Below are 26,948 nucleotides of genomic sequence, written 5' to 3' on the forward strand. Positions count from 1 at the left end.
ATTTATGAGATGGAAGCATATGCAGAATTGTGATTTTAAATTAATATTTTGTCCTTTTAAAAGTAAAACATAAAACTGAACTTAAAATGACTTTTCACTCTGATATTTACTTTTTCTAATTTTAAGTATATAGACTTAACCACCTAGCTTTACTCTCAATCTGACTTTTGGTACTACTGCCACCAAGTGGTAACGATGCTTTATTTCTCAAAAAATACAATTATTTTGCTTCGATTGAAGATTTTTGACTAAGGGCCGGTACTGTGGCATAGCTGGTAAAGCTGCCATCTGAGTGCTGGCATCCCATATGGGTGCCAGTTCAAGTCCCAGCTGCTTCACTTCCGATCCAGCTCTCTGCTATGGCCTGGAAAGCAGAAGATGGGCCAAGTCCTTGGGCTCTTACACATACCTGGGAAACCCAGAAGAAGCTCCTGGCTCCTGGCTTCAGATTGGCACAGCTCCAGCTGTTGTGGCCACTTGGGGAGTTGAACCAGCAGATGGAAGACCCCCCTCTGTCTCTCTCTCTCTCTGCCTCCTCCGCCCTCCCTCCCTCTCTCTCTGCCTCTGCCTTTCAAATAAATAAATCTTTAAAAAAAAGATTTTTGACTAATGAATTTTTCCATTCCATCTCACAAATTTAGCCTATTTAATAGACCTAAAAACATACATGGCCTCATCTATTTTAAAGCCTTTTAACTCTTTTAAATTATCAAGATACAATCTCATACTTATTCAACAGTCCGTTCATCCTTACACTGTTTTAAAGCTATTTTTCCAAACTGAGAACTATCCCAACATGACATAGACTTTCTCTTAGGAATATCAGTGCATAGACTATGGCTATATTTTAAAATGACCATTTGAAATGCTACATTCTCATATGAAACAGTAAATATAAAATTTAAAAAGCAATAGAAATTTAATTTTCCTCAATGCCAAGTTTTAGCTCCTCCTTCAAAATGCTGCATTTGTATTACTTAAATGAGATCTTGGGACCAGCACCGTGGCTCACTTGGCTAATCCTCTGCCTGAGGTGCCGGCACCCCATATGGGTACTGGGTTCTAGTCCCAGTTGCTGCTCTTCCAGTCCAGCTCTCTGCAGTGGCCCGGGAAGGCAGTGGAGGAAGGCCCAAGTGCTTGGGCCCTGCACCTGTGTGGGAGACCAGGCGGAAGCACCTGGCTCCTGGCTTTGGATCGGTGTAGCTCCAGCCGTAGCGGCCATTTGGGGGGTGGATCAATGGAAGGAAGACCTTTCTCTCTGTCTCTCTCACTGTCTAACTCTTATCTGTCCAAAAAAAAAAAAAAAAAAAAAAAGATCTATGTTGCAAACACAAAATAAATTACTTCTAAATCTTCTTTATCAAATAAACTACCTCTTAGATAAGCAAGTCAATCCCCACAACTTTTTTTATTGTCTCTCTTAACTACAGCACAAATAATGACTTTTTAAGTTATTTACTAATAATAATACTAGATAGATGGTTCAAGAAACACCTTTTAGAGTAATGAGAGCAATTCTCATTTCAAATGATTTTAACATTTTTATTGCTGTCTGTACTGATCATATATGTACTTCAAATAAGGGTTTCTGGTGGTTATAAAACATTCCTGAATTAGAGAACAGGGCTTTATACTTGACAACTTGGCTTTATGTATATCACACAATAGTACTTAGGCTTAATACAGAAATCATCTAGCTGGCAAATCCTAATATATTGTATTTTTAAAACATGAAATTCTTAAATTTGATATTTCCCAGGGGAAACTGCACAATTTTAATTAATCAGTAGTGAAAAAATATAACCACAAATAGTAATAGGAGCCTGAGAAAAATATTTCTTTAAGAAAAATCACAAACACACTTTCTTGATATATACACTATCATCAAGCCTAAGAACAAGTTTTAAATTTAACATATTCACTTACATGCTAAGAATGAGAATTACAAAATTAGTGAAATAATTTACAAGAATGTTCACATGTTAGTGTTACACTTTTTCAATTACCTAGTAGAGAAAACAGTTCAAGGGCTCACAGGCAAATGCAATACTATTTTATTTTTCACAGTTAATTGAAATCAGTCACTTATTAAATAATTTAATCCCAAATTATTTTTTATGCACACAAACTACACTTATAACAGCATGACCTTTTAAATGAAAAATAAAAGACAAAATAGATTTACTTATTTACATATTGCCCATAACACTGATGGGATTTTTAATGCTTTGCTTTTTTTAAAGTTTAAAAAAAATTTTTTTGAAAAGACTGAACCAAAACACTGTCACCCAAAAGTAACATCTTATCATCTGACATTACCACACTTAACAACAGTTCCAACTGATAAGTTTAAAGATTCAATTCATCTTGGAATATGAAGAGCATTAAAAAAAAACCTCAGTGTAGCTCATTTAAATATAATAAATCGTGCTTCCCTAAGAGAATATCTTCTGAAAATGAAAATGAAGAGAATAAAATATCTTTACTCACAACACTGCATACTAAATGTAAACTCTCTTGGAATATTTCTTTTCCTTTAGACCTATTTTTCTTCTTAAATAACTTTTCAAAGCCTCGTCATGAGCCTTGATCACATTTTATTATTGAGATAAATGTACTCATTTGGGGAAATATTCTAAAGTAAGTAAGAAGCATTTCTCACTGCTTATATAATTTTTTTTAAAAAGTAGTTTTCTATTTAATTCTCCACATTGTGTATAAAGCTGACACTGATCCTCTGTGTGACTTACTATGTTTTATCTATAGACAATCCCACAAAGGATCTGATATTATTCTAAAAAATTTTATTTTAAATCTGTTGAAAAATAGAAGGACCAAGTTAGAACTCTGACCTAGGATGTACCACATAAGCCCAGGTTCAGTCCTGGAAATGAGTCTTCCATAAGTGAAGATCAGATGACTTTCACAGTTTCTTATTTCATTATAGTACTAATCTGATAATCAGGTCTAGTTAAATAACATTTCACTCTGTCTCACTGTTCCATATAAAATGCTTTAGGAGAATGTTTTAATAAAACACTATATAAAATACCTTAAATCTTTAGCTTATAGTTTTTAGCATTAAAGCTGTTCTGATGGAACATAAAAGTAATCATGTTACCCAAAGGTGCAGTTTGCCTACTATCTCATTTCTAATTACTGCCACAAGTCAGTGAAAAGCAGGCTAAGGAAGAAGCTGTACTTCCCTTCTTCACACAGAGGTTCTACTAGACAGCTATTCCTTTTTCACTGAAAGAATAAACCTTCACTTATCCTTTCTCTGTGACTACTTCTTTCCCAATATATGAGTCACCACTCTGAAAAATTTAAATAACATGTACTTTTTAAATGTGTACTCAAGAAATCTCTACTTAACACAAACTGCTCAGATATTTAAATTTGCTACAAAATAACTTTTTTTTAAGCAATAGTGTACTTAATTCCCAGTTTAAGATTCCTTTTCCTAATCATCTTTGAGGTGTAGGATTTCTTATATTATGTGAAAAATAACTCTTAAAACATAAAACTTTAAAGAACTGCTACATTTTAAATCAAGCAACATCCAGTACTCCGGCGGCCACAAGTTGCCGTGAGAGCCAGTCTAACCCTTCGTACAGCCCCATACCACTTCGAGCATCACAGCCCTGAATATACCAGCTACGGCCACAGCACAGTTTATGGAGACTGAGCAGTTCAGTGATTTCTTCTACTGACAGTGCTCCAGCAACATCCTGAAAGATATCCACACATAATTTTTTATCAGTTTATCCAAATTACCATTTTTCTACTTAATACTATTTACATAAAAATTTGCTGAAGCATACTAACAGAAGCCCAAACCAAAGTTAAAACCTAGACCCATCTTTCAATAATTACTCTGAGATTAATATGAACAGAAAAAATGAGAGCTTTGTTTACAATGAGTATTTTGTAACAGCAGCCTTACCATGAAACAATAAAAGCCATGAAACCTAAATGAAAGATATGACCTAAAGTAACACAAGTATACCACAAAATATGCTATAAAGAGAGTATATAAGGAAGAGTTACAGCATTCTCACTCCAAACATCTCCTACACTGACTTCTGGGCAGCATCACCAGTAACTATGTATTTTTCCAGAAAATTTCCAGCTCATGCAAATAAACACAAGAACATTTTCATCATTAACATCTGAGAGGTGGAGAATGGTATGAGTATGAGTATGTCTTACTCAAATGTCTTTAGTCATAAGTAAATATCTCAATTCTTAATAGCTTAGCTGTTTTTATTATGGAGGAAAATTCCTTATTCATCATTGTGTTCCCCTCCTATGACATCGACTCTACTCCACCTCTCTTCTCTTCATTGCTTAAAAGCATTCTGAAAGCTTAGGTTTGGGATCGAGGAATCTTCAGCTACTCTCAGTCTGTCATCTTCCCCATTCAACCAACAAATTCTACAAATTTTGCCAAAAAAAATATGTCTTCCATTGGCTTCTACTTTTCTGTTCCCTTACTTCATACCCTTGTTAACTCTCAGTTGAATTATATCAGCAGTTTACTGCATCTCCCTGTCCTTACTCGCTTGCCCTGATTTCATTCTACATTCTAACTCCCGAACCACAATCTTAAAATCTGGTTATATCTACAACCCACTAGTCAGAAACATTTTGATGGTTCTCCTTTGCTAAATCTCAGTCCAGCCAGGTAGGCCTTCACGATGTGATCGCCTCTGTTATTCTAGATTTTCTTCTTGATCTTCTTCTTGCATCTCTCATACAGGTCTGCTTGCTGCTCCTAAAAATCACTCAGATTACTATTTTCTCTGCCTGTAACGTTCTTTCCTTCAAATACTTAAATTCTTATCCATAATATCAACTCATCATAATTTCAACCCAAATTCTACTTTTTAAAAATCTTTCAAGATACCATCTTTAGAATCTCTTTCCCAATTCTCCATAATACTTTTAAAGTATTATTGAAGTTATTTACCGTTTTCTTTGTATTAGAATCTCACATATGTGTTAACATACATACATAGGAATGTCTGGTATCAACTATTTTGCTTTTTTGTATTCCAAACTATCCAGCATAGCACTTTCCACAGGGAATGTACTTGAAATACACGGTAGAAATGATGTAACTCTATTGAATTGATTCTCTTTTGAAATCTTTCTACTTGCCTTATGATATGGAATGCATGACTACTAAGGAATACTAAATACTAGAATGATAAATATTCAGAAATAAAATTGCATTACCTGTTTATTAGCAAAAATCAGTAGCAAAGCATCTCGGAGTTCTTTTTCCGTTAACAACTTTGCAAGTTCACTGTGTGCTTCACTAATTCTGTCTCTATGACTGCTATCAACAACAAATACAACAGCTTCCAAAAAACAAAAGCCACAAAAATATTCAGTTAGTCATCTGTCAAGTTTCAACGAATGAAAAAATGTTTATTTAATGCTCTATTATATTATAGTTAGGGTCTGTCTGCCATCACTATTTTCGCATACTGACTGCCTTAAATTACAGTAGTTCACATAAATTGTCAGGTTTGGTTTTCCCTATCTATGATGGATTTACAACACTTCCTCTATCAAACATAAGTTGCTATGTATATTAATGTTTTTCTCTTAACTAGTGAAAATTATGCCTCTTAAGATTTTCTACCTACTGATGGCACTTGTTTTCTGAAGACTATTTCATTTACCAAAAGATAATCTTAAAAATAAAAAATCAGGGGCCGGCGCCGCGGCTCAATAGGCTAATCCTCCGCCTTGTGGCGCCGGCACACCGGGTTCTAGTCCCGGTTGGGGCGCCGGATTCTGTCCCGGTTGCCCCTCTTCCAGGCCAGCCCTCTGCTGTGGCCAGGGAGTGCAGTGGAGGATGGCCCAGGTGCTTGGGCCCTGCACCCCATGGGAGACCAGGAAAAGCACCTGGCTCCTGGCTCCTGCCATCGGATCAGCGCGGTGCGCCGGCCGCAGCGCGCCGGCCGCGGCGGCCATTGGAGGGTGAACCAACGGCAAAGGAAGACCTTTCTCTCTGTCTCTCTCTCTCACTGTCCACTCTGCCTATCAAAAAAAAAAAAAAAAAAAAAAAAAAAAAAAAAAAAAAATCAGAATCTTTCTTCAAAGTTCTCTTTCTCTCAGCTAAATATCCCCAGACTTTCAAGCATTCCTCATATTCAAGATTTCATTTTCTATTAACTATGATTCATAGTAAACTTAATATCAAAAATCTCAATGTAAAAAGTTACCCAGTCTACCATCTATGTGGAAGGTAGGATGACACAGGGAATAGGTAGCATGAACATAAGCCTCAGAGTGGGGTATAAGAGGTGCTATGCTTAGGACCTTGTTTAGGTGGTTCCCCTCAAAGGTTCCTGTGTTGGAAGCTTGGTTCCCAGTGCCCTGATGTTAACATACTGGTAGGATGTTTAAAAAGTAGGGCATTAGGGGGATGTTGTAAGAAAACTGAATGCATGCCACTGGGAGGAAATAGCACAGTTATGAGACCACACTTGCTTACTGGCTTCCTGTCACACACACACTCCCAACACTTCTACAATAATGTGATGCACCTGAGGGGTTCTTCCCAGAGCCAACATTGTGCTACATAGACTTTTTGCCTGCAAACTGTGAGCTAAATACACCTTTTTTTCTTTATATATTACCCAGCCACAAGTATTTTGGTATAATAACAGAAAACAGACTAATACAAGAGGCTAAAGTGTAGAGTAGGGCCCAAATATGAACAAAAGTGGAGGATATGTGATATAACACTCATATAGTTTGGTCAAAAGCAAATCACTGTAGGTTTCTCAGCAGGTTGAACCAACCTGAGCAGCAAAACCATACACCACAAATTCAAATTACTACCACCATTGCCCAGAGATTATATCTGTATGAAGAATATTGAAATATACATTAATTGATAATAGCACAAAAGGCAAGTAGTCTTAACCATCTATATAGCTAAGTATGGCCTCTATTCTCTAATGATGGTTTATCATGAATAATGACAATAGGTCTGATCTGATTTCATCATCATTAAAAAAAAATCATCTATTATTTTTTACTTTATGTTTCTGTGTGGGAGCAAACTGTTGAAATCCTTACTTAAGGTATACTAAGCTGATCTTCTGTATATTAAGATAATCGAAAATGAATCTTGATTTGAATGGAAGGGGAGAGGGAGTGGGAAAGGGGAGGGTTGTGGGTGGGAGGGACGGTATGGGGGGGGAAGCCATTGTAACCCATGAGTCGTACTTTGGAAATTTATATTCATTAAATAAAAGATAAAAAAAAAAAAAAAGATGGTTTATCATGAATAAACCAAAAAAGTATACATCCCCATCTTACCATAATCATTTTCTTAAAATAAGGACTTGGTCACTGATATTTAATTGTATAAAAAATATTTAATCAATTTTTAGAAATTTAGACTAGAGGGGCTGGTGCCATGGCATAGTAGGTTAGGCATCTGCCTAAAGTGCCAGCATCCCATAAGGAAGCCGGTTGAAGTCCTGGCTGCTCCACTTCCAATCCAGCTCTCTGTTGGAGCCTGAGAAAGCAGCAGAGGATGGCCCAAGCACTTGGGCCACTGTGGGAGACTGGAGGGAGCTCCTGTTTCCTGCCTTCAGATCGGCACAGCTCTGGCCATTGTGGCCATTTGGGGTGTGAACCAGTGGATGGAAGACCCCTCTTTCTCTCTCTCTCTCTGTGTCTCCCTCTCTCTGTCTGTAACTCTGCCTCTCAAATAAATCTTAAAAAAAAAATAAAATAAAAGGAAAGAAATTTAAAGTAGAATCAATGGAATTACAATCAAATTTTAGCTAATTTCACTTGAATCAGTATACTAAAGACTGTTACCCTAAAAATTTGTAAAGTCAAGATGTTATTTTTGACTCTTACCTTGGGTATTAAGGTAATAATGTTTCCACAATGGTCTTAACTTGTGTTTTCCACCTACATCCCAAATAGTGAATTTCAGATTTTTATATTCAACGGTTTCCACATTAAAACCTGTTTTAAAAAGAGTTCCTTTATATTGTACTTCTACTTACAATGAGTGACACACCACAAGCAACTCTCTGTTTATAATAACGACTTACAAAGTATCTGCATGCAGCAATATCTACTGAAGTCCACCTAACTCCTCTCCAAATCCCACATGGGGAATGAATACCTTTAACAGCTGCTAACCATCTAAACCTGGACCAGAGTCCTTAGGACATTGAAATCCATGAATCTGTCAAGTACGTACCACTAACCCTCAGCCTGAGTCACCATCCTCTATTCTTTTCAACTGTCCTATCAATAGTTTGTTCCTTCTCACTATCCCACCATCCACATTTTAATCCCATGGTCACTGAACCCTGCATTTTTCTGTGAAATGCTGGTATCTCAGATAAAAGAGAGCCCTATTGCACAGTACAGCAGTATCAAATAAGACCCCAAGAACTAAGCTGTAAGCTAGAGTTTGTCTACAAAATGTACGTTAAAGTAAACAGCAATAATTGACGCTGGTATCAAGTCAAAACCAGTTAAGCCACTGCCTGCCTGCATCCCATATGAGTGCCAGTTTCAGTCCATGCTGCTCCACTTCCTGATTCAGCTCCCTGTAATGCACTTGGGAAAGTAGCAGAAGACGGCCCAAGTACTGCATCCCTTGCAAGCCATGTGGGAGACCTGCATGGAGTTCCAGGATCTAGGCTTCAGCCCCGACCAGCCCATTGCAGCCATTTCAGGAGTGAACCAGCAAATAGAAATGGAAGATTTCTCTTTCCTTCTCTCTCTGTAACTCTGCCTTTCAAATAAATAAATATATAAACCTCAAAAAAAAAAAAAAAATAGGCAATACCTGTAACTTACCAATTGTTGGAATGGGCTGCATAAATTCATCCTGTTTTAATTTAAACAAAATAGTAGTTTTCCCAGCACCATCCAATCCTAATGTGACAACTCGAATTTCCATTTTTGGTCCAATGTGAACTCTATTGTCCTGCAATTTAAAATCTTTTTATTTATATACACTTATCAAGCAATAGAATTTATATTTTATCTTTATAAAGCACCTCTGTTAATTATTTCCATGTCTTCTTAACCCATTGCAATTCAAGTTGTATTTCTCAAAATCCCCTGAATCCAATCTCAAGAAACTGAATTCTGTCTCATAGCTAAAAGTCTCCTTACTAAAACTGGCCACTTTCTCTTGCTACAAAAAAACACAAAACAATAACCACTTCATTGTCCTACATTTTCCAGCTCAAATGAATCTTCTTTTGATAATCTATTTTTTAAAGTTCAAAATAATTAAATAAAAATAGAAACTGCTGCAAACTTTCCAGAAGTGTCATATACTATTAATCTGATATATTCATAACCGCTTCTGGATACTTCCATATGCACACACTGGCCGACATACACAAATAGAACAGACACACTTTTAAAAAACACCCTACGGGGAGATTCCAAGATGGCTGAACAGAGAAAAGATACTGCTGATTTCAAGGAGTGGAAGACAGCAGAAAAGCAGAGGAAGCACATTCCCAGGGGAAGAGTTGGAGCGAGGTTTGCAGCAGAAATTCTACAGAAAGAAGGACACCATGCAGCAGCCTGGGAACGGCCGACACAGAGCAGCCAGTGCAGACACAGCTTCTGAGAGCGAGGTAAGAGCAGACTGTAGCAGGCTGTGCCGCTGGTGATACTGCATGAGGGAGATCCTCCCAGACACCGACTCTGAGTCCAGTCTGGAGCCCTAGCTGGGGGGAGGGTACCTACCTAACCCAGCAAAGGAAAAGCACATTTCTTTCTCTCCACAAAAGTGCCCGGCAACCAGCAGGGAGAAGGCACCATCCTGACACCGGTAGAGGCTGCTGTGGCTCACGCATGCGACCAGGGGATTTCACCAGAGGGAAAGCTCCATGTTTCCCAATGACTCCAAAAGTATTTCATCTTCTAAAACTGAAACTCTGTACTTTTTAAACAACAGTTTCCCCTTCTTCCCTATCCTCAGCCCTGGTAATCACTATTCTATTTTGTTTCTACAACACTGATTCGTTACAGACCTCATATATTTGGAATCATATAATATTTGTCTTTTTGTAGATGGCTTATTTGACTTAGCACAATGTCCCCAAAGTTCATTCATGTTCTATCATGTCCCTTTAAAGCTAAGTAATATTTCTTTGTGTGAGGTGTATTCATAAATGGTATACCATGTACATATTTGTTTAACTGTTTAAAATCTGATGTCTTAATGGTTGGTTGATTAAGATGGAGACTTGATCAAATGATGGCATCTGTGGGAGGGAAGGCAGTGGATGTCTTTGGGTCACTGGGGGTATGCGCTTGGAGGGTGGTTCTCTGGAGAGGTTTTGATTATTTCAGTTCAAGTTCAGCCTAGGTGATCTTACTCGTTTCCTGGCATGTAATTATTGCCACCATACCCTCAATAACCAGCTTCCACCAAATGCAGGACAATGGGGATAACACCAGATCCTGCAACCTCCACTGAAGGCTGAAATAAATCTTCTGTTTCCTAAAAAGCTCCTCTCAAGGTATTTTAAACTAACAAAAGACTAATAAAGGCACTGTTTAGATTGTCTCAAAAAAACTACTAAAAAAAATTGTTGTGGAAACAATCTTGGAAATTTGAAAATATTAGTGAACCTATTAAAGATTATTAAACCTTTTTGGGTATGATAATGGTATCTGGTTACGTTTTATAAAACAGACCTTATCTTGGGGCCTGTGGCATGGCACAGAATGTTAAGCTTTGGCTTGCGGTGCCAGCATCCCATATGGGCACTGGTTTGAGTCCCAGCTGCTCCACTTGTGATCCAGCTCCCTGCTAATGTGCCTGGAAGAGCAGTGGAGGAAGGCCCAAGTATTTTGGCCCCTCCATCCACATGGGAGACCCAGAAGAAACTCCTGACTCCTGGGTCTGACCCCACCCTGGCCACTACAGCCATTTGGAGAATGAACCAGTGGATGGAAGATATCTCTTTCGCTCTTTTTCTCTCTCTCCTTTTTCTGCCTTTCAAATAAATACATATTTTTTATAAATAGGCCTTATCTTTTAGAGATAATTTCATAGATGAAAAGACATTGGCAAAAAATGATATAATATTAGGATTTGCTTCAAAATTTGTGGGGGACTACTGGAAAAAGGGGATGAAATAAAAAGTTTGTAATTGTTAAACCACAGTGATGGATACAGAAAGATTCATTGTATCATTTTTTTCAATTTTTCACTGATAAAAGTTTTTCTTAAAAATCCTGTAATTTATGAAATTCCAGGCTGTCTCTTCAGCTGATTATTATGAAATGTAAATATAATGTAATTTGTCACAAAATATACCTAAACATAAACCGCAACCCATTACCTTTGTAAAAGTGACAGGGATGCTGGCATCCAATTGAATGTGATCTGCAACTTCTGTAAACTGCTGTTGCTGCTTCTGCAGTGTTTCCAGTAACCTTGTAATTTCTTGTTTTGCCAAGACAACTCTGCAATCATCCTAAAAAGGGGAATACAGTATTTCTTGTAAAGTTTTTGTTAAAGAAATAGAGACAAAAAATTAAATTACAATATTCAAAGTTAAATGTAAAAATTGACTAAAATAATAATAATTGGAATTAATAAGTTATTTAAGGGCCTGTCAACATTTTAATGTATAAATAAGTTTTGACATAGTCAGAAAGGGAATGCTGAATTGCAATAAGGATAAACCACAACCACATGTGAATCTGTTTGTGAATTTCACAAAGTGTGGAATGACAGCAGACATGACATGGAGAGCTTGTATTGTGTGATTCCATTTGTATTAATTTCTAAAACAAGTTATGCATTTGAACTCAGGATAACGGTAAGCTTTTTGGGAGAAAGCAGGTAATGACCAGAAGGGAGAATGATGGACTTCTGCGATACTAAAAATGTTCGGGGGTCGGTGCTGTGACAGCAGGTAAAGCCACCTCCTGCAGTGCCAGCATCCCATATGGATGTCAGTTTGAGTCTCTTATGCTCCACTTCTGATCCAGCTCTCTGCTATGCCCTGGGAAAGCAATAGAAGATGGCCAGAGTCCTTGGGCCTCTGCACCCATGTGGTAAACACAAAAGAAGCTCCAGGTTCCTGGTTTTGTACTGACACAGCTCTGGCCGTTGTGGCCATTTGGGGAGCAAACTAGTGGATGGAAGACCTCTCTCTTTCTGCCTCTGCCTCTCTGTAACTCTGCCTTTCAAATAAATAAATAAATCCTTTTAAAAATGTTCTGTTCATTTATGCAAAAATCCTCAGCAAAATACTAGGTCATCGAACCCAACAACACATCAGAAAGATCACTCACTCAGACAAAGTGGGATTTATCCCTGGTATGCAGGATAGTTGAACATTCAAATTAACAAATGTGATACATCACATGAACAAACTGAAGAATAAAAACCATATGATTATCTCAATAGATGCAGAGAAAGCTTTTGAAAAATACAACATCCTTTCATGATGAAAACCTTACGCAACTGGGTACAGAAGGAACATTCCTCAATACAATGTGTGGCAAACCCATTGCCAACATCTTACTGAATGTGGAAAAGTTGGAAGCATTTCCTCTAAAATCTGGAACCAGACAAGGAAGCCCACTCTCACCTTTGCTATTCAAAACAGTCCTGGAAGTTTTAGCCAGAACAATAAGGCAAGAAAAAGAAATCAAAGGGATATAAATTGGAAAGGAAGAAATCAAATTATCCCTAATTGCAGATGACATGATTCTATGTATAGGGGATGCAAAAGACTCCATGGAGAGACTCTTGGAACTCATAAAAGAGTTTGGTAAAGTGGCAGGATACAAAATTTGCACACAAAAATCAATAGCCTTTGTATACCCAGACAATGCCATGGCTGAGAAAGAACTTCTAAGATCAATCCTACTCACTATACCTACAGAAAATATTAAATACCTTGGAATACATTTAACTAAGGAAGTGAAAGATCTCTATGATGAAAATTAGACAACATTAAAGAAAAAAGAAGAAGAAGACACCAAGAAACGGAAAAATCTTCCATGCTGGTGGACTGGAAGAAACAGAAAAATCTTCCATGCTCGTGGACTGGAAGAACTAGTATCATCAAAATGTCCATACTACCAAAAGCAACTTACAGATTCAACACAATCCCAATCAAAATACCGATGATATTCTTCTCATATCCACAAGCTAAAATTCATATGTCAATACAAGAGCCGTGAATAGCTTAAGCAGTCTTACACAACAAAAACAAAGCTGGAGGCATCACAATACCAGATTTCAAGAAATACTACAGGGCTGTTAAAATCATAGCAGCCTGGTACTGGTACAATCAAACAGAATAGAAATGCCAGAAATCAATCCATGCATCTACAACCAACTTATCTTTGACAAAGGAGCTAAAATCAATCCCTGGAGCAAGGACAGCCAACAAATGATGCTGGGAAAACTGGATCTCCACAGAAGTATGAAACAAGTTGTCTACCTTACACTTCATCCAAAAATCAAATCAAAATGGATCAAGGATCTAAATCAATGACCTGATACCATCAAATTACCAGAAGAAAACATTGGGGAAACTAAGCAAGACACTGGCATAGGCAAAGACTTCTTGAAAAAGACCCAGAAGTACAGGCAATCAAAGCCAAAATAGATAAATGGGATTACCTAAAGGTGAGAAGCTTCTGCACTGCAAAGGAAACACACAGCAAGGTGAAGAGGCAAATGACAGAATGGGAGAAATTCTTTGCAAACCATGAAACTGATAGAAGATTAATATCCAGAATCTATAAAGAGCTCAAGAAACTCAACAACAATGAAACAATCCAGTTAAGAAATGAGCAAAGGATTTGAACAGGCATTTTTCAAAGGAGGAATTCAAATGGCCAACACACATGAAAAAATGCTCTGGATAACTAGCCATCAGGGAAATGCAAATCAAAACCACAGTGAGGTTTCATCTCACCCCAGTTAGAATGGCTCTCATATAGAAATCAACAAACAATAAATGCAGGTGAGGATGTAGGGAAAAGGTACCCCAACCCTCTGTTGGTGGGAATGTAAACTGGTGCAGCCACTGTGGAAGACAGTATGGAGATACCTCAAAGATCTGATAATAGATCTAACATATGACCCAGCCATCCCATTCCTGGGATTTTACCTAGGGGAAATGAAATCTGCACATGAAAGAGTGATGGGTACCCCCATGTTTATTGCAGCTCAATTCACAGTAGCTAACATTGGGACAAACCCAAATGTCTTTCAAGTGATGACTGGATAAGAAATTATGGCATATACATACACTATGGAATACTACTCAGCCATAAAAAAGAACCAAGTTCTATCTTTTGCAACAAAACAGACGCAACTGGAAACCATTATATTTAGTGAAATAAGCCAGTCCAAAAGACAAATACCATATGTTTTCCCTGATCTGTGGTAACTAACAGTACTAAAAATGTAATGTGTAGCAGTAAAACTGACATTTTGAGCTTCCATGATTTTTTACAGCCCTTGTCTCTATTGTTCTGGAAAAAAGTGTTTTTTTCTTCTTACTGTTTTTTGAACTCTATACTTAGTGTAGGATTAATCTTATGAGTTCAAAGTAAACTGAAAGTAGATCACTGTAAAAATTAAGAGAGGGACTAGGAGGAGGAGGAGCAGGAAGGGTAGGAGCATGGGTGGGAGGGAGAATAGCGTAGGAAGTATCAATATGTTCCTAAATCTTTAGAAATAAAGTACCTGAATTTGTATAGCTTAAATAATTTTTTTTAAAAATCAAAAAACATGTGCTGTTACTTTATCTGGGTGCTGGCTACATACTAATGATTAATTACTGACATTAACTAATTGAAAATTTAGCCTGCTCAACACTTATGTACATATTTTTATATGTATGTCCTACTTTATAAAAAAAAAAAACAATAAAAATAATTTAAGATATACATGTGGTGGTTAAAAAAATAAAGATAAAACTGTGAAAAGCTGACCTAACTTAAAAACACACAATGAGGGGCTGGCGCTGTGACATAGTAGTCTAAGTCCCCACATGGACTACAGTTTGTGTCCTGGAGGCTCCTCTTCCAATCCAGCTCTCTGTTTATGCTGTGGGAAACCAGTGTAAGATGGTCCAAGTGCCCAGGCCCCTGCACCCACATGAGAGACCTGGAGGAAACTCCTGGTTCCTGGTTTCAGATTGGCCCAGCTCCAGCCATTACGGCCATTTGGGGAGTGAAGCAGTGGCGAGAAGATCTTTCTGTCTCTTCCTCTCTCTGACTGTAACTCTGCCTCTCAAATAAATAAATAAAATCTTAAAAAAAAATGAACAATAAAGAAAATAGCACAAAAATAGACACATATCTCAAAGGAACACAATGAAGAACCCAAACATAAATTCATGTATTTATAACTAACAGATTTTCATGAAATACGTTAAGAACATACACTGAAGAAAGGATAGTGTCTTTAAAAAATGGTGCTGGGAAAAGTGGATATCCATAAGCAGAAGAATAAAACAACCCCTATCTCTTACCACATACAAAAACCAACTAAACATGGATCAAATGTGAGACCCAAAACTATGAAGCTACTAGAAAGAAACATAGGGGGAAAGTCCCATGACATTAGTCTAGAAAAGATTTTTTGGATATGACCCCTAACAAGCACCAGCAACAAAAGCAAACAAGTAGTAAATGAGATTGCATCAAATCAAAAAGCAAATGACCCACTCAACAGAGTGAAAAGGCAACCTACAGAACGGCAGAAAATATTTACAAACTTCATCATCAAATAAAGAATTAATATCCAAATAAGACAGATAAATGGCCAATAAGTAAATGAAAAAAATGTTCAACATCACTAATCATCAGGGAAATGCTAATCAAAACCATAAAGAGATACCAGCTCACCTCAGTTATATTGGTTATTATCAAAAACACATAAAAAACAAATACTGATAAGGATGTAGGAATGGAGAACTCTTGTACACTGTTTCTAGGAATGTTATAGTACAGTCATTATGAAAAACATTGTTGAGGTTTCTTGATAAACTAAAGAAGAGAACGACCATATAATGAAGCAATTTCACTACTAGGTATGTGTCCTCAAGAATGGAACTCACTATGTTGAAGAGGTATCTGCATTCCTATGCTTATTGCAGTATTATTCATAACAACAAGATATAGAATCAAAATAGGTATCCATCCATGGATGGGTGTTTAAAGAAAATATGATGTATTTATATATACAATGGAATATTATTCAGTCATAAAAAAGGAAATGCTGTCACTTGCACCAACATGAATAGAACTAAAGGATTTCAGTCAGTCACAAAAACACAAAAGCCACATGTTCTCATCTATATGAATGAAAACTGAAAATGTGACATCAAGGAAGTAAAGAATAGGGAAGAAGGGAGCAAACATGGTTAAAGAGTATATGGTGGGGGGCCGGCGCTGTGGCGCAGCGGGTTAACGCCCTGGCCTAAAGCGCCAGCATCCCATATGGCTGCTGGTTTGAGTTCCAGCTGCTCCTCTTCCAATCCAGCTCTCTGCTATGGCCTGGGAAAGCAGAAGAAGATGGCCCAAGTCCTTGGGCCTCTGCACCCATGTGGGAGACCCGGAAGAAGCTCCTGGCTGCTGGCTTCGGATGGGCCCAGATCCAGCTGTTGCAGCCAATTGGGGAGTGAACCATCGGGTGGAAGACTTCTCTCTCTCTTTCTCTCTGCCTCTCCTCTCTCTGTGTAACTCTTTCAAATAAATAAATAAATCTTAAAAAAAAAAAAAAAAAAAGAGTACATGGTGGGGATGGCAACACTGTGGTGTAGTAAGTTAAGCCTCCGCCTGCAGTGCCGGCATTCCATATGGATGCCAGTTCAAATCCCAGCTGCTCCACTTCCGATTCAGCTCCCTGGTAATGGCCTAGGAAATCACCAAAAGATGGTCCAAGTTCTTGGGCTCCTGCAGCCACAGAGGAGACCCAGAGGAAGCTCCTGACTCCAGATCAACTTACCTCTAGCCATTGTGGCCATTTGGGGAGTGAACCAGCAAAGAGAAGACCTTTCTCTCTGCCTTTCCTTCTCTCTATAACTCTGCCTCTCAAATAAATAGATAAATCTTTAAAAAAAGAGCACATGGATACAGCTGGATAGGAGGAAGAACTTCTAATGTCCTAAGTATGGCTTACAACAATAATTGTATAGTCACATAGCTAGGAGATAGGATTTTGAGAGTCCCCAAAACAAAGACTTGATAAATGGAGCTGATATATATGCACATTATACACTGCATATTATATGCACATATTTAAATATCACATGGTATCCCATATGTGTCCACAATTACTATTTATCAATTTAAAAAATCAGTGAATTAAAAAATTATTAAATCATCTGCAAATTTGTAACAAAGTCTTACAATACTTCAACCATTATGAAACACAGATTTATCGTTACACCGAAGTTAAGAACCGCTGAATTAGAACAGAGTAGCATATGCTGGAGAGGTACCCAGTGAAAGAACAAGGTAGGAAGCAGGCATTTGGTACAGTGGGACACCAGTACCCCATGTCAGAGTGCTTGCAACTAAAACCCCACTCTGTCTCTAACTCCAGCTTCCTGCTACTGCAAACTCCAGAAAACAGCATGTGATAGCACAAGTGGTAAGGTCCCTAGCACCACGTGGGAGAACGGACTCGTGGCAAGTTAGTGCAGGCGTTTGGGGAGTGAACCAGCAGATAGGAAATCTCTTTCTTTGTAATTCTGTCTTTCAAATAATTCTTTAAAGTTTTATATATTTATTTTTTATTAACTTTTATCTGACAGAAAGAGAGAGAGAGTAAACTTTCATCCGCTGGTTCAGTCCCCAAATGCCCGCAACAGCCTGGACTGGGCTAGGCCAGAGGCAAGAGCCAGAACAACATTCATGTCTCCCACATGCATGGCAGGGTCTCAAGTGCTGGGGCCTCTCAGGTTGTGCATGAGCAGGAAGCCAGATGAAAAACGCAGACAGGACTGGTCCCAGGGCCTCTGATATGGGATACAGGTGATCCCAAGCAGGAGCTGTGTCTCAGTGTCCACCCCTCAAATAAATTTTTAAATAATTAAAAGAAAAAAACAAGAAAGAAAAGTTACAAAGAACAGCAAACATTTGTGCTAGACCTTGAAGGATTAGGATTTCCACTATCAGAAAAGACAGAGGCGGCCAGTGCCACAGCTCACTAGGCTAATCCTCCTCCTGCAGCTCCGGCACCCGGGGTTCTAGTCCCGGTCGGGGCACCGGATTCTGTCCCAGTTGCCCCTCTTCCAGGCCAGCTCTCTGCTGTGGCCTGGGAGTGCAGTGGAGGATGGCCCAAGTGCTTGGGCCCTGCACCCACATGGGAGACCAAGAGAAGCACCTGGATCCCGGCTTCGGATCAGTGCAGTGCGCCGGGCACAGCGGCCATTGAAGGGTGAACCAACGGAAAAAGGAAGACCTTTCTCTCTGTCTCTCTCACTGTCTAACTCTGCCTGAAAGAAAGAAAGAAAGAAAGAAAGAAAGAAAGAAAGAAAGAAAGAAAGAAAGAAAGAGAGAAAGAGAGAAAGAGAGAAAGAGAGAAAGAAAGAAAGAGAGAGAGAAAGAAAGAAAGAGAGAGAGAGAGGGAGGGAGGGAGGGAGGGAGGGAAAAGAAAAGAAAAGAAAAGAAAAGAAAAGAAAAGAAAAGAAAAGAAAAGAAAAGAAAAGAAAAGAAAAGAAAAAGAGAGAAAGAGAAAGAGAGAAAGAGAAAGAGAAAGAAAGAGAAAGAGACAGAGAAAGAGAGAAAGAAAGAGAGAAAGAGAGAAAGAGAGAGAGAAAGACAGAGAGAGAGAGAAAGAGAGAAAGAGAGAGAGAAAGAGAGAAAATGAAAAGACAGAGGCACTCCAAGCAGAAAGAAGAGTATACACCTGACATGAAAAGTAAGAAAGGGCTTGGCAGCACTGAAGAATGAAATGAAGCCTGAGGGCTTCTGGAATCCGTAACGTTATGGGAGGAAGGTACTGAAGGAAAGGATGCTGATGTGGCTGGTGTAGCAATTTCAAATTAGAGATCATGTCCTAAGCACAACGTTAATGCACGGGACAGAACACACTAAATCAACAAAACAGACTAGTGTGTAGTTTCTGTAATTATCTACTTAATGTCACAACAAAGAGCCTAACGACATTTAACCTACCTACCTACCTGCTGTAAAGTCTTTTCACAATGGAGGCAGGCTGTTGAAACCTGAGACAACAAAATAGTCATATCTTCTTGTTGCTGCCTGAGCCAAATTAGCTTTTCACGAACATGGGCATCAACAACACTTAGAGCCATTTCTTCTTGTCGACACAGAGTTTCATGTAGATCAGAAAAATAAGCTCGGACACATGATCGAGCATTCTCTGCAGTACCTGGTACCTAAAGAAATACAATTTTCAACAACTTTAATGTTAACAAAGATTTTATAACTGAAATGATGAAAAAAGTTACATACCATCTATACCCTCAAAAATTCCAAGTTTTCAATCTCCATGTTAGATTTTTCTCCTTAACTATAGACTGTGGACATCCAAGTATTCACAAATGGCATCTCCAGCAAAATGTTACACCTAATCTATCCCCAAACCCTAGTTACTTTCATCTCAGTAAATGGCATTTCCATCCTCCAGGTTGTTGAAATAAAAACAACTGGAGTTAACCTTAACATCTCTCTTTAATGTACTACAACTCATCCCTTGGCAAATTCTTTAAAACTTCTTTAAGGAGCCACCATTGCTGCACAGCAGGTTCGAGACCAGCTGCTCCACTTCCAACTCAACTCCCTGTTAATGTGCCTGCGAAGGCAGTGGAAGATGGCCCTACTGCTTGGGCCCCTGCACTCATGTGGGAGATCAGGAAGAAGCTCCTGGCTCCTGGCTTTGGCCTGGCCCAGACCAGGCCGTTGCAGCCATTTGGGGAGTGAACCAGTAAATGAATGTTCTTTCTCTCTCTTCTGCTTTCTCTGTAACTCTATCTTTCAAATAAATAAAAATAAATATTTAAAATATATATCATATGCATATTTTATATATATATATGACTTCTTTAAAGTCTCAAATCCATGTACTTCTGTCCATTTTCACTACCATAGTATCATAGGACAGAAGCACTTTTGAACTAGGCATTTCAACATCTTCATGCTTCCAATCTTGTTGCTCCTCCACTTCATCTTCTACATTTCAGAGCAACCTTTCTTTATACAGATATGATTGTGCCATTTCTATGTCAAATCTTCAGGGGCTCATCATTGCCCTTAAGCTAAGTTCTGAACCCTTCAATATGGCTGACAAAATCATGGATGATTTAGTCTTTAATTCTCCAAACTCTTCTTACCATGCTCCATTCAATACTCAAAAGTTCCAATCACAGTGAACTTAAGTTTTAACAGGAAGCCTAACCCTCACTTCCAGGCATTTTAATATACTGTTCCTCAGGCCGGCGCCGTGGCTCAATAGGCTAATCCTCCACCTTGCGGCGCCGGCACACCGGGTTCTAGTCCCGGTTGGGGCGCCGGATTCTGTCCTGGTTGCCCCTCTTCCAGGCCAGCTCTCTGCTATGGCCAGGGAGTGCAGTGGAGGATGGCCCAGGTGCTTGGGCCCTGCACCCCATGGGAGACCAGGAAAAGCACCTGGATCCTGGTTCCTGCCATCGGATCAGTGCGGTGCGCCGGCTGCAGCGGCGGCCATTGGAGGGTGAACCAACGGCAAAGGAAGACCTTTCTCTCTCTGTCTCTCTCTCTCACTGTCCACTCTGCCTGTCAAAAATAATAAAATAAAAAAATAAAAAAATAAATAAAATTTAAAAAACAATATATATATATATACTGTTCCTCTCCAGAGCAACTCACTCCTATCCTGCTCTTCCTCTTGACTGCATTCCTGCAAATTTCAGTTCAGAATCACTTCTAGGAAGCTTTCCCTGACACACAAAAATTGTTGCCCTTGTTATACATGCCAAGGAACCCTGTAGTTCCCACCCACAAAACAGTTACCACACTTGAAACACTCTTTCTTCCATGATGAATTACACATTCCATTAAAACAGGTTTTTTTTAAAACTTATTTCCAGTGACTGATGCAGTACGGAATTCACGTTAGCTGTTCAATAAATACTTACTAGAAAATGGAAAGGTGTGAACAAAAAAGGATAAGGAAAGGGGGAAGAAAGAAATCCATACATGTTCTGTGTGAGCCATTGCAATTCCATCTTCAACTATTTGTTCTCCACCTTCAATGTGCTGGACAATTCCAACTAGTTTTCTGGAATAATCTGCTATTTCTTCAGTGAACGTCCGTATGCAGTGAGCCATATCTAAAATTGATGCTCGAATCTGATTAGCTTCTGGTTCCAGTACTGAATGCTATAAAATGCAACAAAACCATAGGAAAAAACTCACAGCATTGGCCAATGATACTAAAAAATTATTTAAGACCTTTCTATTAAAACAAAAAAGATCAGTCTCAAGTGGCCTTTATAACACATTTAGAAATGTATATAAGAAGTTAAACAATATGAATTCATTTTAACTCCTTCATTAAAAAAGAAAACTTTCCTGCACATAATTTAAAATTCGGAAGTCCATCTATCACTAAACAAGAAACCTAGAGATAATCTCTAAAATTATACTATAAGAAATGTTCATCAATAAACTTACATACTGACAAAACAACCCAGTACATTATGAAAACACAAACTCAAAGAAGAGAATTTTTCCTTCTTGCTAGAAAGCTATTTCTCAGTAGAGAAAGAATCATGAGGCCTCTGACATTTTTCTGACATTCAGAAATAAAGAGCTCTCATTTCTTTATATACTGCAAAGCCTAACACATTCCTCCCTTATCTCTTCTTCAACCTCTACTTTTAGGATAAAGATCCAGGTAGATGAAAACAAATGGTGGGCTGGTAAACTAGCTAGTCATTCAGTTTAATTAGATTCATACCTTGTGACCTTGGTGCTTTCCATATTCTTTGCAGACACAGCACATGAGTGGGCTACTTTGACAACCTTCTTCCAAACAAACAAACTCAATGGCATGCACCTGGTGCTGCGAGCACATGGTTTTCTCATGAGGTTTATCAGCTAGAGGCACTCGCCTGTGCTTTGCTAAAGTCTTTGTAGAATGAGTACCTTGGGAACACTCTGAGCACAAGTGAGTTGCACACACAGTGCAGTATACAGATGCAACATGAGCTTCATCTTCATCACAACGAATAATGCTCTGACAAACAAAAAAGTAATGTCTTAAAACTGAATTCAATCATTATAACATGACAGATTTTAAAATACAAAAGCCCATGATCTTTTTTAACAAATCAGACTTTTACATGAAAATATACTGATAATTATGTACAAGAGTCATTAGTCACTCATCTAAGAAAGCATTCATTTCTACAGGTAAGCGAGAAGCTATTTCCAGGATAGATTACCAATACCTATTATGAATTTGAGTCCAAAAATAGTCCATCACATATTCTCATAAATATCATAGTCAGTACAGTACAGTCAGCACAGATCTCTTCCATCAAATATCCTCACTTTACACACAAGAAACTAGACCACAGAAAGGTTAAAGTTTTTTTAAGATTAAAAAAAAAATCTGACATTAAATATATCTCCATGATGTAAGTATAAGTATTACTTGTCATGATGATGGATAGGAAGGAAAACCACATCAGGCCGGCGCTGCGGCTCACTAGGCTAATGCTCCACCTTGTGGCGCCGGCACACCGGGTTCTAGTCCCGGTCGGGGCGCTGGATTCTGTCCCGGTTGCCCCTCTTCCAGGCTAGCTCTCTGCTGTGGCCAGGGAGTGCAGTGGAGGATGGCCCAAGTACTTGGGCCCTGCACCCCATGGGAGACCAGGATAAGTACCTGGCTCCTGCCATCAGATCAGCGAGGTGCGCCGGCCGCAGCGCGCCGGCCACGGTGGCCATTGGAGGGTGAACCAACAGCAAAGGAAGACCTTTCTCTCTGTCTCTTTCTCTCACTGTCCACTCTGCCTGTCAAAAAATAAAAAAAATAAAAAATAAAAAAAAACCACATCAATACTATTCTATTTATCCTGGGAGTATACATCCAAGTCATCTGTAAAGGTTTTAAAAACACAGATGTACAGGTTCCAAATTGGGACATTATTTCAACAGCCTATAGGTGAAGCATGGACCTGTGTATTTTTTTTGTAAATATACACAAGTATATTCTAGCAGCTCCACAGATGAGTCTATCATACATACATGGTTGGAAACCACTGATCTCAGCAAATAAAAATAATTAATAATAGAACACCATATATGCATCTAAATATTAGTTCTAATTTTCTAAAAAGCATTTCAAGTGGGTAAAAAATTGTTATGTCAAACTCAATAATGATTTGAAAACTTTGACTGAATACTAAAAGGACATAATTAGAAGGCTTTTAACTAAATGTACTATACATTTTTCCAGGAATAAAAATTAGAAAATACATCAATGGTGCTGTGTTCATTATCACATTAAACAAAAAAAATCCCAAATTGGCAAGCTTTGTTTATAAGAAATGTATATTTGTAACAAAAAATCCACATCTTCTGTTATCCAGACCTGAAATCTACAAAGCAAACCTCAAATGACACTCAAAGCCTTTTAAAATAAAGATTAAAAAAAATAATATGGAAGACTGCAAAAATCATAGAAAAAGGAGTGCTTCAGTTTGAAATTCATTTCACTGACTCACTTTAATGTTAAGAATTAATCTAGTAGAAGGAAAATAGAAATCTAACTTTTTTTCTTTGATACAAAATACTTGACTTTAAAGTCAGTCACCAAAATCACTGATAATCACTTAATACAAATATTCTCCTATCTAGAACAGCCTAAGCAAGCCACATCTTGTGGGGAGCATCCGGACTGGACTAAGTTACTGGAATTAAGACTTATTCTATGTATCTGCTCTCCCACAATATGGCGCTGGGAGAGAAGTAAACAGCTTCCGCACAGCTGCCTCCAGTTCAACTAATAAACTGTAGGACTTGCTCCTGATTGGAGGAGAGCAGCGTACTCGGCGTGTGGGCAGCCGAGTTAGGATTGGCGGAGGAGGACTATAAAGGAGGAGAGAGACGGCATGCACCAGGAACATCTATGGGGAACATCTAAGGGAACCCGTGCAGCCCCCGAGAGAACCGGCCGGCGGTGTGCCGCTCCCCTGCGGAAGTGGGGAATGTGGCCAGGGGGAACTGCCCTTCCACGGAGGTGGAAGGGATAGTAGCCAACCCGGGAAGAACCAGCAGCAAACCCGGGGAGGGCCGAGCAGACGAAAGAACAGCGCAGGGTCCTGTGTCGTTCCTCCACGAAGAGGGGGAGCGACAAAATGGTGCCGTGACTCGGATAGGAAACCTAGGACGGATATGAAACTTAGGAGGGAAGAAATGACTCGGATTAGGAAACCTAGGTCGGATAGCAAACTTAAGAGGGAAGAAACGGGAAGAACTGGGAAAATACCGGAGAGAGAGACTAGCAAACAGCCTAGGGAAAAGCCGGATGAAAAGGGTGCCGGAAGAAGCTATTGAAAGCCTAGGCATAGATTCAGATACGGACTACAGGGGGAAGCTGGGAGAAATCTCTAAGGGCGAAAGCGAAAGTGAAAGCTAGAACAAACAGACTCGGACGCGGACTGTGGGGAGAGGCCAGGAGAAATGAGGGAGGAATATCGTTGGAGGAAAGTTTGGGGAAACATACCGGGTAGAGAAAAATGTTAGGGAAATTGAAGCCGTGGGGGGCAGGCCAAGGCAGACACGAAAGCCACTTTGGGATTCTCAAGTTAGCCCGGGAATAGGGGGCGAAAAGTTGAAACCAGAAGCTGAAACATGAGCCTGGTTGGGATCCGTCTGATTAGCCCGGGGAGCAAAGGACGGGAAGCCAAACCGTGGGGCGGAGACGTACGCTGGGTTGAATTCGCCAGGCTAGCCCGGGGAACTTAGATTGAATGCTAGTGGCGGACACGTAAGCTACGCTGTGTTACTCGCGGAAGCCGCCGCGTGCAGAGAGAGCACGGGGCGTGAATAGATAGGGAACGGGGCTGGCGCGAGGCCGTGGTGCAGACGCGAAGGCGTGGAGACCGCGGAGCGCGCGAAGCCAAGCCGCGCAAAGCCGGGAAGCTGCGCAGATGAAAGAGGCGCGGGCTGAAGCGGCTCAACCGGGAAGCTGCCGAGAAGCTGCAGGGATAAGAGAAATAGAAGTTTAGAAGCAAAGTGAGAGAAATAGGAATGCTGGAAGACAGAAGTAAAATGGGAGAAATAGGAATGCCCGGAGATAGAGAAATAGAGAAATAGAAAGGCCTCCCTACAGCGCTGCAATGTGAGAGCTTGGATTCGGTCTGCCTGATTAAGTGAGGCGATGAGCACGATGAGCACCTGCGGCGGCTAGCAGCTTATGCGCCGCAGGTCACCGAAGACAGGCACGAATTAACATCAGTAAAGCTTCCCCACAATGCAACAATTAGGAGGCTTGGATTCGGTCTGCCTGATTTAAGGCGGTAAGCACCAGCAAGCAGCTCGACCAAAGCATGAGCTGCAGGTCACCGAAGATAGGCACAAACCAACACTAATAAGTCTCCCCCACAATACGGCAATGAGAAGGCTTGGATTCGGTTTGCCTGATAGGTTTTGTAAGCCCCTGCGGGCAGAGCAGAGCATGCGCTGCAGGGCACCGAACACAGGCACGCATCAGCGCCTAAAAACCTCCTCACAATGGCGAAGAGAGGACCCGGATTCGGTTTTCCTGATTGATAGGACTTGTAAGAGCCTGTGGCAACTCTAGCAAGTAGAGCAGAGTGTGTGCCGCGGGACACCGAAGACAGGCGCGTATCAACGCCAAAAATAAAAAGAAAGGGGGATCTGTGGGGAGCATCCGGACTGGACTAAGTTACTGGAATTAAGACTTATTCTATGTATCTGCTCTCCCACAATATGGCGCTGGGAGAGAAGTAAACAGCTTCCGCACAGCTGCCTCCAGTTCAACTAATAAACTGTAGGACCTGCTCCTGATTGGAGGAGAGCAGCGTACTCGGCGTGTGGGCAGCCGAGTTGGGATTGGCAGAGGAGGACTATAAAGGAGGAGAGAGACGGCATGCACCAGGAACATCTAAGGGGAACATCTAAGGGGAACACCTGTGCAGCCCCCAAGAGAGCCGGCCGGCAGTGTGCCGCTCCCCTGCGGAAGTGGGGAATGTGGCCAGGGGGAACTGCCCTTCCACGGAGGTGGAAGGGATAGTAGCCAACCCGGGAAGAACCAGCAGCAAACCCGGGGAGGGCCGAGCAGACGAAAGAACAGCGCAGGGTCCTGTGTCGTTCCTCCATGAAGAGGGGGAGCGACACATCTTGTACTATATAAGGTATGCGGACAATTCCTTAAGTGCTAAAAATGTATTTTAACATTGTTAAAATGCAATGCTAGTGAATTTTTTCTAGTAGTTAGTAGACATCTGCTTGTCTGCACAAAGAGAATATGTCTACACATAATTCTTGAATATATTTAGTAATAATTTCCTCAGAGGCTATTGCTACTTAAGGGGACTTTGCCTTGGGGCTGGCAAGCTACCACCTGCAATACTGGCATCCCATATGGGCACCAGCTTGAGTACCAGCTGTTTCATTTCTGATCCAACTCCCTGTTAATGCACCTGGGAAAGCAGTGAGAGATGGCTCAAGTGCTTAGAATCTTGCCACCCACATGGGAGATCAGATGGAGTTTCAGGTGCTGGCTTCTGCCTGGCCCAGCTCCAGCCATTACAGTCATTTGAGGAGTGAACCCTCAAATGGAAGATTCTCTAATTCTGCCTTTCAAATAAAATACGTAAATCTTTAAATAAAGGGGGGGGGGGCAGGGGCAGGGGATTTTGTCTTAACATTAAAAGGCCTCTGGTGGGAGTTTCTCT

At 39.9% G+C, this 26,948-nt stretch overlaps 1 protein-coding gene across 3 annotated transcripts in view; it reads right to left on the reverse strand.

The window, feature by feature from the left end:
- Window positions 1-1,529: 1,529 nt before the first annotated feature.
- Window positions 1,530-26,948, reverse strand: part of TRIM23 (tripartite motif containing 23) — a 33,633-nt gene continuing 8,214 nt past the window's right edge. For all 3 annotated transcript variants that reach the window (XM_089312813.1, XM_051853709.3, XM_051853708.3), the window contains 8 exons: window positions 21,980-22,258; window positions 21,217-21,399; window positions 19,203-19,418; window positions 11,373-11,507; window positions 8,857-8,986; window positions 7,897-8,007; window positions 5,242-5,366; window positions 1,530-3,731 (listed from right to left, as the gene is read on the reverse strand). In XM_089312813.1, the coding sequence (XP_089168939.1) occupies window positions 3,552-3,731; window positions 5,242-5,366; window positions 7,897-8,007; window positions 8,857-8,986; window positions 11,373-11,507; window positions 19,203-19,418; window positions 21,217-21,399; window positions 21,980-22,258 (1,359 nt within the window). In that variant the 3' untranslated portion in view covers window positions 1,530-3,551. The remainder of the gene's footprint in view (window positions 3,732-5,241; window positions 5,367-7,896; window positions 8,008-8,856; window positions 8,987-11,372; window positions 11,508-19,202; window positions 19,419-21,216; window positions 21,400-21,979; window positions 22,259-26,948) is intronic.

The sequence above is a fragment of the Oryctolagus cuniculus genome, chromosome 14 (assembly GCF_051225735.1).
Source record: "Oryctolagus cuniculus isolate XC-2025 breed Fujian yellow rabbit chromosome 14, ASM5122573v1, whole genome shotgun sequence".
Taxonomy (NCBI): Eukaryota; Metazoa; Chordata; class Mammalia; order Lagomorpha; family Leporidae; genus Oryctolagus; species Oryctolagus cuniculus.